Here is a 12365-nt window from a genome sequence, read left to right on the forward strand (position 1 = left end):
GATTTGCACCCGTAACAATGGTAGCTAGTCATTGTTACGCGAGCACGTCGCATTAACTCGTTAGTACAATGTCTATCTCGCTTGGTGATTACAACTACAACACAAAACAATTAGTGCAAGGTTAGATCACATAAACCTAAGCACTAACAATTCCCGATCCGACCCGAAGTCCTACAAGTCCCGCATAAAAGCGCATACACAATAAAGTCTAAGTGTAGGCACCTATCTCAAGTCGCCTAAATCCCTTAGACCATGCTCTGTACCATTTGAAACAACCCAAATCGTATTCCATACGATAATTATTTTTTTTTTAAATAATACACATTTACGCGCCAATAAAATATGTAAACCATTCCACAAGTTCCATTTAAAACGTACCACAATTTAAATGTTTACAAGGCACGAAGGCCATTAATTAAGTTTTAATACAAGTTCGACCCACTACTAATGATAGTTTATAATCCAAATGACACTTCGAGCATGGTTTGGGACTAAACTACCCAAAATGTTAGGCCAACTTCCAAAAGCTCCAACGAAACATCATCAAAGGACACCTAGTGCCCAACAACCCCTTTTTCCCTATCCGCACCTACATCTAAAAAGATAAACAACGAGAGGGGTAAGCTAATTGCTTAGTGAATGCAATAATTATACATGTTCATATATAATCTACTTACTTGCAATCACTTACACAATACCGCATACAAGCTAGCAAGTCGATAACCATGAAAACATCATGCATAAACTACTATCCACAATTCACAAAAGCTGGCAACAACAATAGCATATAATTCACAATTTAATATGCTAAATACGAAATCACACAACCATGGTTAACCAATCGTACAAGGGAACGGTACTCGTAAAAGACCGTCGGAGTTCATAACATCCATTAGTGTTACTTAAACACCGCGTAATCACTAATCCCCCGGGTGATGTCTTGAACACCGCGACTAACTCACCCCCATGACAATGTGGCATCTTGAACACCGCGACGATTCCACATGTCAATCAAACCAATGAGTGGTGCCTTAAACACCTCGACAATACCACATGTCAATCAAACAATGAGTATTGTCTTGAACACCGCGACAATACTACTCGTTACTTAGAATGTGGTGTCTTGAACACCGCGACAATGCCACATTCATACTACACAAATAAATACATTATATACGTACACGCATAATTATTCCACTCACCTTAATACAAGGATGATGATTATGCACTTCCGAACTTCAAAGCAATGTACCTAATACATTAAGTACACTTTCAATACACAACTAGTGGAGCTAACCACATTACCTACACTTGAGCATTTAATGACCTAAATCGCATTAAATAACCCAACTACACAAAAACCACCCATAAATGGCCAAGACACATATTAAATCACTAAAGCTAGTGATTTAAAGTCTACTAACTTTAACTAACGCAAACTTAGGGTAATTCGTTCCCATTTCGCCCAAACTAGGTCAACATTACTCTTTTGACCCATTTTAATACTTAAACTTACAATTTTAGTCAAACATGACCCATTTACAATTCTTCCTTCAATTACAAGTGTATTAGTAACTAAAAACACCATTTAACACTTTCAATCTCAAATCATAAGACCAAACCCTAGATTATAGGTATTTAGGATTTCCTTTCATCAAAATAACCCAAATCCACCCATATTACCCCCAAATGGGTCTTACAAGTTCCAAATGAACCAAACCCTAGCATAAACTAATTAAAACTCAAAATATAGAGTTAAGACTTACCAACACTATCCACTCGTAGCTAAGAACGAGGAGAACAACTTTAATTCTTGCTTCAAGGTTTGATTTACAAATCTCCACTCTCAAATCTCACTTGAAATCAAATGGGTTTTTAAGTTTTGAGAGAAATTAGAGAAAGAAAATGAAAAGGAAATGAATAATAGAGGATAAGTGGCTGAGACTTAAAGTCTCCATCAGATCTATACGTGAAAAGACAATTTTGCCCTTGAACCACTTATTTTAAAAACAAAATCCGGAACCAGTTCACCCAGTGGGTCGCGGCGCGGCCCCAATTGTCGCGGCGTGGCGTTTAATGTATTTTACGAGCTGTCTTAAATCATTCCTGACTCAGATTCTAGTTATTAGTCGCGGCGCGGCCTTCTTCTTCGCGACGCGACATATAAAGGAAAACTCGACCCTTCTTATCATGCCTCCTGACTCTGGTTTGAGTTCAATGTCGCGGCGCGACAAAGGCTTCCGCGGCGCGACAATTGCCTTCAACTGAGCCATTCGACAACTTACACAACTTAACGATTTATTCAACTTGTGCACTTTGTTCACGCTTCCTATGCACGTCTAAACTTCATCTTTTAGTCTCACAAGACTTAACATCAACAAGGACTCATGCATATACCTATACATGCATATATTCTAAACACACACACACACACACACACACACACACACACACACACATATATATATATATATATATATATATATATATATATATATATATATATATATATATATATATATATATATATATATATATATATATATATATATATATATATATATATATATATATATATATATATTTACACAATAACTAACACTTAGGTCTATTAATCATATAAATGCACAAGTTATAAGCGTACTAATAATTAAGTTTGTACCTTTAAATATGTACGAGAAAAACGGGATGTTACATATATATATATATATATATATATATATATATATATATATATATATATATATATATATATATATATATATATATATATATATATATATATATATATATAATCAATGGGGAAGTAACCAATTGGGGAGAAGCGGAGGGAAGCAAATATTTTTTTTCGTTTTTTTGAATTTTTTTCATGCATTACACGAAAATGTGAACATTTAAAAAAGACACTTCGTGATGAATGTTATTATTTATGAGGGAAAACGATCGACAAAAATAACATTCAAGATAATATTGATCGTGAAGAATGTTAATCTTCGAACTTTTTTCTTCTTCAAATTTTATGAAGTACTTTTTGTTAAAATTTAACCAGATTTAGAGTTTAGTGTTTAGGGTTTAGTGTTTTAGGTTTATGGTCAAAATTTAACCCAAACTTTAAACTCTAAATCGGGCTAAATTTTAAAGAAAAAAAAACTTCACATAAGATAAAAAAGAAACGATGAAAAAAAAACTCTAATTAAAACATTACTTGCTATGATTTATTTTTTCGAGCGTTTTCCCTCCAAAATAATACAACCTCCGTTCAATTGTTTACTTGTTCTAACTTTGGTCTTTTCTTTTCAACTTTAACTATAAATATTTTTATTTTTATTATATATTATTTGATAAAATTTATATCAATGGATTGATTTTTGAATATATTTTTACCAGTACAATAATTATTAAGTATTATATAACACACACAAATTTATTTAAAGTTAAAGTTGGAAAGAAAAAACCCCTAAAGTCAAAACAGGACAATTGAACTGGAACGGAAGGAGTAACATTCAACATAAAATGTCTTTTTTAAAGGTTCATATTTTCATGTGTCATATATATATATATATATATATATAAATATATATATATATATATATATATATATATATATATATATATATATATATGGAGAGAGTAAATTATATCTTTAGCGTTCGTGGTTTACGTTAAATTATAGCAACAATCCTTATTTATTATTAATTTACACGGATCATCCTTTAAGTTCTATCACTAATGCTCTATATGAATTGTATGCAAGTTTTATACCGAGTATTGTGTATGTTATTTATTTACAACCAGTTCGGAGCCGCCCTCGGACATGTTATGGAGGGAGTTGATGACATTGTTCATGCTATGAGCCTCCCTCCAAAGCACCACTCCACTTCGCCTTGAAAATTTTCTTCGTATAGCATCTTTGAGGACGGAAGTTTCTCTTTCTTCATATAATTATGTATCATATACTTGTACTCCTAGATAAGAAACTTGTACATTCTTTTATTTAATTAATTTTGTGACGTATGTAATAAGGAGGGAGTATGTCATGATTGATAGTGATGTGTTATGAGAATGTCATAGGAGGAAGTGGTGAGAAAGTGGAGAGAGAAAACTAGTGTGGCACTGATGTGACATTGAGAAAGGATGTCATGGTTGATAGTGGTCTTACTGATTTTTACTTATACTAAACCCATCATACGTATGAATTGCTTAGATAATTTCATACGAGTATCATTTTAGAATCAAGAGGAATTTAATTTTAGGATGACAAGTTTAGAGCTACTAGTAAATTTTTTATTTTATTTTATTTTATTTTATTTTTATTTTTTTCACAAAGACAAGTTTAGAATATCCTATCTACCACGGACAAGAGAAAATCTCGGCCTCAACTAACATAGTTAACATAACATAACACTCGTACATAAATATATACGGAGACACGGAGAACATGTTTATCATGAAGTTTGAACTCAAAACCTTTTAGTTAAGAGACTGCTTACATTATGCTAAGTTAATTAGTTAGTTATCAAACGTAGGCTCTTGATTTATATACATTTACGTAAATAACAATTACCACACAACATAAGTATAGTTTTATATAAATATATAAATAAAAATACAAATTAGAGCACACAACCTTGAGAACCCTAAACACTGCCTGCTAATTAAGGATAATACATCGATCAAACTTAAAAATTAGAAAATACATATGGGCAATTCCATCTAATATTTTTCAAATACATCGAAAAAAACACTTATGATCTTCAGATTTTAATATCCATCCAACATAAACGAGATGTATACTTTACTTTACGAAATGACAATAATATTTGAGTTCGATTTCCATCCAACGATCACTCAATTTCAATTTTGATTATCCCTTATTTCCAAACAAATATCCAAGAGATGAATCTCCACCGGGAACTGATTTGACCTTTGTTGATGGACGGCCCTATGACCATGGATATAGTTCATCAATATCCCAAAAAAGAACGACAATATATGTATATACATATTGCTATTATCATTAAGACTTTGTTAACGACACGGGCTATCGTTAGTGTGTTTTAAAGTGTTGTAATAAGCGACTACTTTTTAAATTGTACAATTATTATATTTGAGATTTGAGATCAAAATATGATAGATGCAAATTAACTTACTGTCACTAGAAAATCGCTAGATTTATGATCACCATGATAGACGACATATTGCTTGGGGGAAATGGGGTCATCTTTCTTGATGGGATGAAGACTTAGGAGTACCTTTTCCGGCGACTTCTCCATATCATCGGTGCCATACGGTGGCAAACAAATCGGGGACGATGATACTTTAGATTGATGATCATTTTGTTGTTGCCCTAATTTTTCTAACCCGAACAAGTATCCTAGAGAACTTTTTCCTCCACCAGAGTTGTTGTTGCTCATCATCGATAGCTAACCCTAAAAATCTTGGAACTTTCTTTTCTCTCTAACTTTTACTATATATTATACATATATAAATATAATATATAATTAAATATTAATATATATCATTAACATAAAGTGTATTTGATCGACATGCACCCACTTCTTTATAATTGATGTTTGTCATTATTTTAATCATTTTCACATTGAAATTTGGTAAATGTGTAATTAACACAAAGCCTTTCTTTAATTAATATAATTTATTGTTTACTTATGTCATTTGTAGGCACTGGCCGGGACGGTTGGTTGGTTGGTTTTATTTCTTTTATTTTAATGGGTGCGCTTGCTTTTCGATATAAAATAAAAATGAGGATGAAAAAAGAAATACTAAGAAATACAATAGTATTATTAGTATTACATTTGTCGTTGAAGTTCCGGGAGGCCCGGAAGGGGAGCAAAGTGATCGTCCGCTCAGGGCCCATGATTTTCAGGGGCCTAATATTTCTATATATGCGAACATAATTCGAGATTTGAGAAGTAAAATGAACTTTAGATCTAAGGGCCTTTCAATATGTTATATGTCACTTCAGTAATTTCCATTGATCAGTATTCATAGAGGTCTTTTTTTACAGCCTCGTTCGGGGCACTGCAAAACTCAGGACTTGTTGTGATGACTCGGGAATTTCCGACTAAATTTAAACTTAATCTTTATATGATTTCGATACGATAAGCAAAGTCTGTAATATTGAGTCTCTAAATTTTAGGAACAGTTTACATGAAGCCATTAGACCTTTGACCAAATTCTGACGATTCACGAACAATTGCTTGTAAAATAATATGTATATATGTATATATATAAATATAAATAAAAGTGTACCTATTAAGGTGAATTAATAAAATACAAAATGATCATTTGATTGAAAATGTAAAGTGAAATACAAAGTAATTAAGCTATTATATATATAGATACATATATATATATATATATATACGTATAAATTTTATAAATATTATTATATGAATATTGTAAAATATATGTGAGATATAAATACTATGTGTTGGAACATTACAATATCTATTTCTATTATAAAATAACATAATATCCTAAATAAGAATATGTCATTACAAGTTAAAATATGATTATTATATTAATAATGTTATTATGACTTTCATTAAAATAAATATTAATATTAATGTCAAAATTATGGATATTATTATGTTAATATTATATATAGAAATAAAATCTAATACGTGTAAATTGTTACATTAATGTTGTTATTATTATTCTAAAATCATTATTTAGAAACTAATACAATTTATTATTATTAATAATATTATTACTAATATCGTCGTTATTATTAATTATTATTAAACTTATCTAAAATTCCATTATTATAAATATTAACATATCAGTATTATTTTTATTTTGATATTATTATTATTATTACTACTAATATAATTATTAGTATTATAATTATTATTAGTATTTTAGAATTTTTATTATTTGTAATCTTATCATTGTTATTATTAGTATTAGTATTATCATAACTAAAAATTTTATAATTTCTAAAATAAAACAACTTATTATTATTATTACTAATTAACAATGAACTTGATATTTATATGTATTATTATTTTTAGTATTATTAGTGATATTAAAAGTATTATTAATACATTTATATTTATCAACTAATAATATATATAAAAACCGTACCAAAATAGATACCAAATCCAAACTCAGGTCACTTTCAAGCTGTTACGAATCTTTGTCTTTGATCTAAAAAATTTTAAAAATTGATATCAGATGGTACGATATAGTTAGACAAGAGATTCTATTTTTACTTTTATTTTTCTGATTTTGTTTCTGTCTGCCATGGATACTAGTCGACGACATATAACACTGTAATACCATCATTTAATAATTATTGATATAGATTCAATTCACCATCTGTACTCTATATAGTTTCTACTGCATTTCACGAAGGAAAAGGATCAGAAACCAGAAAACAAATTGAAAACCATCTGGGTTCTCTGTTCTTGATATAAATCTTTTAAAATTCGTTTTTGTATTAAAATTCAAAATCTAATAATGCAGTCTTATTAGGATTCATCTATTACAACTATCTGCAAGTTTTCAAACTCAAATTCGTGAAATCAAGAATGAATTTCGAAGTCAAAGTCTATTTCTAAAAAGTCAATATTTTTGTTCTTCTCGAAATTTAATCTCGTTTTAATGTTTCTGTTTCAATTATTGATTTAGGAAGTTTATAAGAACGATTCTAAACCTAATTTATGTTGAAACTTTTGTCTGAAATCGATTAAAAATCAAAAATCAATTTTTGAGTTGTTTTGTATTCGCGAACCAGTTTTCCAGTTAAATATTTTATTTTATTTTAATTCTGTTAGTTTAAATTCACAATTACATGTTATAATTATTATTTAAGTTTAATGCTAAATCAAACAATCAATTGAAGATGAAGTGGGTTACTGATCGATGGAAATTGATGGGGAAGAAGAACGATTTATAATAGGGGTTATATATAATTAGAGAAGTATTAAATCAGAAAAAAATGAAGACAGCCAAATGGTTAGGAGGGTTTTCGGGTTATCGAGAGGTCTGAGGTTCGAGACCCAGCATGGTCGCTTATTTTTTTTTTTGAGACTTATTTCATTAAGGTAGTCTTCAAATACTTTTATTATTTATGTTATTATTATTATTATTATTATTATTACTAAATATATTATTATCATTATTATTAGTATTGTTATTATAAGTTGGTATGATTATTACAAGTATTGTAATGATTATTATTATGTAATGCTAAGATAAGTATTAAATATGAATCAATATTATTATTATGATTATAATTACAATTATAATTAATACTAATAATATTAACGTCAATAAAAAAATATGATTTTACCATTCTAATATTAGAATAAGTATTATTATCATTATTATGGTTATGATTATGATTAAAATTATTACTATTATGAAGATTGTTGTTAGTATTAATATATAAATGTGTATATTGTTATTATTATTGTATCTTTAACAACATCATTATTATTATTAGTATTATCATTATTATTATTGCTACCATAAGTAATATTATTATTATTATCATTATTATTACTTTTACCACTATTAATATTATCTTAACTATATTATTATTACTATCAATATCATTATGGTAAAAACTATTATGAAAATGAAAATAAAAGTTTTAAATATGTTGTTAAGATTATAAATATAAAAATTACAAATATGAATATCAATGTTATTATGAAACTTATATGTAAGATTAAAACGAAATAATAATAATAATAATAATAATAATAATAATAATAATAATAATAATAATAATAATAATATTATTATTATTATTATTATTATTATTATTATTATTATTATTATTATTATCATTATTAGTATTACTGTTATAATTACAAATAAAATTATATATAAAAACACATTATCATTATATTAATATTTCTTAATACTATATTTGGATATCAAATAAACTATATTAAAATTTAATAAGTATTAATTATATACAAAGTATGAATTAAATATATTAAGTTTATCCATATACAAAATATAACAAGTGTATTAATAATAATAATAATATATAAATTCGTTCGATTACAAGTACAAGTTTTAATAGATATACAAATGATATAGGTTCATGAATCCGAGGCCAACCCTGTGTTGTTCAGTGTCGTCGTATGAATATTTTTACTACAAAATATTGGATTGTGAGTTCATTTGCTCCCTTTTACTCTTTACATTTTTGGGACTGAGAATACATGCGCTATTTTTACAACTACTTTATTAAATGCTTTTGAAATATATTTTGAACTGCGAATACATGAAATGCTTTTATAAATGTTTGACGAGATAGACACAAGCAAAATATTCCTCGAATGAATTATTATGCAGACAGAAGTTCTGCGGATTATTGTTGAATTATGTGGACATGATAATTGCCACCATTGAATTATGTGGACATGATAATTGCCACCATTGAATTATGTGGACATGATAATTGCCACCAATTGATATGAATGTTATGTATCGAGAGAATGATTTTAAACACAGGTTATGTGTATGCTATTTTTGTGCACGAGATATGTGTACGGTTACTAAGATTTATGAAATATGATTTTGTACACGAGAAAGGTGTACTGTATTTAAAAGATATCGCATGTGCATTACAGGTGGGTATAGGATTCGGGCCCATTTGTACCATGCGGGATTTAAATCTTGTGGTCTATCAAAATGATGAATTTTATTGTTTTATGATAAACTTATGAACTCACCAACCTTTTGGTTGACACTTTAAAGCATGTTTATTCTCAGTTATGAAAGAAATCTTCCGCTGTGCATTTGCTCATATTACATTGAGTCGTTCATGGCATATAGAGGTCAGAACCTCGCAATGGGACCAACTGTTGAAGACTTCGACCAGATAGATTAGGACGGGTCATTTCAGTTGGAATCAGAGCTGGTATAACGCCATCCCTGTGTGGCGGGTTAGTTGTAAAGGAGGTTCTCACAGTGTTAACTGTGACGAAGCATTGGCTCTTACTCCTTGCGATCCCTTACGAGGGTTGGCAGTAGCCGAGAGGCAGACCCTAAAATCAGTATCTGAGGTACACTCAGTGGTCACTAGGCGGTTAGCTGGGAAGGCACTTGGTGGGACGGTGGTTGTCCCCAACTGTATTTCAGTTGGTATCAGAGCGGTGGTCTTAGCGAACCAGATCTTGCATTAGTGTGTCTAACTGATAGTTGTTTAGATGCATTAGTGGGTCTGGACTTCGACCGTGTCTGCATGTCAAAAGTTTTGCTTATCATTTCGTGTCAAAAATTACTTGCTTATCATCCTTAGTCTAGACACATCTTATTGCATTGATTGCATGATTAGTGTATGGACAAAATTCATATCTTATCATATCTGCTAATTCATATCTTAGCGTATCTGTTATTGTAAACTTTGCCTGACATTTTTCGTAGATTCCTCCGTAACTTATGGGATTTTAGTATTATATATGCATATGTAAATTATGTATTGCAGGGTACTAATCTACATCCTATAATCTATTTCTTATCGAAAATCCTTCATCTGACCATACGAGATGAATCCCTCAACCAGTTCGAATTCCTCGGATTCCGACAGCTATTCCGATATGGAGTTTCACCGAAGCTCCTAAAGCAGTGTCACCAGAATGAATCAACCAATCATCCATCCCCAATTCATCTGATGAGTTCGTAGTCGACTTAATCAATGGAGGCACGAAGAAGGCGATCCTTTTCACCAACCGAATTTATCTCTTGGCGACGAACCTGAAGCACTTATCAGCGAACCAGTCCAAAACACCATTTTCACCCTCATTCCCTAAATATCTCACCACGATTATATTCTATCTAAAATTCTAAACCTTATTCATCTGCTCGTTCTGACCGACAATCATCCCGGGATAATAGAAAATGTCAACGAACTTCGAGCTCGAGAAAAAAATTTGGAGAATATGGTGCAAAATTTACCAGCTTCTGCAACATCACCGGTACGAACAGTACCATCAGTAACAGCACCAGTATCATCAACAATCCATGTCTCCATATCTCATTCTGTACCTCGAGCATAATCATCGTTCTACGAATCATTCTACATTATTTATATTCGTTCAACATAGCGATTATATAATCTTTAATGTTTTGGAGATTATATATTCTTATTCTAACGGCAAATCAAATGAGTCTAATATCATATTGACTCATTAAATTCATGATTACATCTGAAGAAAATATATATGTAAGTATATTTTCATAAAGATTGTAATTAAAATTCTGTTGTACAAACCGTTAATGGTGAAAATATTTTAACGGGTAGGTAATACCCGAGGAATATTTAGATTTCACATTAATAAGTTATAATGTACATTCTTCGAATCTGATTCAAAAGTCATTTACTATTCTACTTACATCCACAGATATACGAATCTGTTCACCACATAATAACCATTTTTCATTCAATTTCATATTTGGATTTTGACCTATCAGAATCCAACAAGTGGCATAATAAAGAAAACATTGGACAAAAAAAAAAATTTGTTAGAAACAAACAAATTAATTATGAGAAATTTTGTTAAGAATCCACGCTAACTGTTCCTAGCTAACTGATTAATTCTGTATTACATTTATTTATCGCAATTTATTTATCGCAATTTTAATTCTCGCAATTTTATTTATCGTCATTTAAATTCTGTTATTTATTTTACGCACTTTAAATATCGGGACACGTAAACAAGGTTTTGACATATCATATTGACACATCTATATATATTATTTGGAATCATCATAGACACTCTATATGCAGTAATGATCAAGTTCTCTATACAGGGTTGAGGTTGATTCTTAAATAATATATATATAGTTTGAGTTGTGATCGAGTCTGAGACGTATACGGGCCACGACACGTATTAATAATATTATATATTAAATTATATATGAATTATTGGACTGTTAACTGTGGACCATCGAATGTGGACTAATGACACTGGATAATTAAAATGAATTAAAATATTGATTATAACATATGAAACTAAATAATTCTTCAAGTTTGCCACTTGATTTCATCTTAAACCTCATTTGTAACTTGACGATTCCAATCTGCATTCAAACATTTCATAATTCTTGAAAACATCTCAATCGAGAGAATGAACCAACCGCATTTCATCTACAAAAGAAAAGATTAATGCATATTGTTATGCACCTGAAAACACTCGAAACCTGAGTAAACCTTTGACACGTATCTGTGCTTGCTCTTTTATTGTTACCGGAGAACCGTTTATATTCCACCATATTAGCAGTATACTTGCCAGCAACTTCATTACTCATTGACTTAAGTCTCTCCGAAGAACCATTATATTTGTTCGTTAAAACCTATTCATATACTCATCCACATCTTA

At 29.8% G+C, this 12365-nt stretch overlaps 1 protein-coding gene across 1 annotated transcript; it reads right to left on the minus strand.

Moving 5' to 3' along the window:
- Positions 1 to 4864: 4864 nt before the first annotated feature.
- LOC139888509 (protein SPIRAL1-like 5) lies at positions 4865 to 5414 on the minus strand. The gene is made up of 2 exons (XM_071871515.1): positions 5151 to 5414; positions 4865 to 4942 (listed from the first exon to the last, which is right to left on the minus strand). The coding sequence occupies exons 1-2, from the start codon at positions 5412 to 5414 to the stop codon at positions 4865 to 4867; spliced, it is 342 nt and encodes a 113-aa protein (XP_071727616.1).
- Between the last annotated feature and the right edge of the window lie 6951 nt (positions 5415 to 12365).

Source organism: Rutidosis leptorrhynchoides, chromosome 2, assembly GCF_046630445.1.
Source record: "Rutidosis leptorrhynchoides isolate AG116_Rl617_1_P2 chromosome 2, CSIRO_AGI_Rlap_v1, whole genome shotgun sequence".
NCBI classification, from domain to species: domain Eukaryota; kingdom Viridiplantae; phylum Streptophyta; class Magnoliopsida; order Asterales; family Asteraceae; genus Rutidosis; species Rutidosis leptorrhynchoides.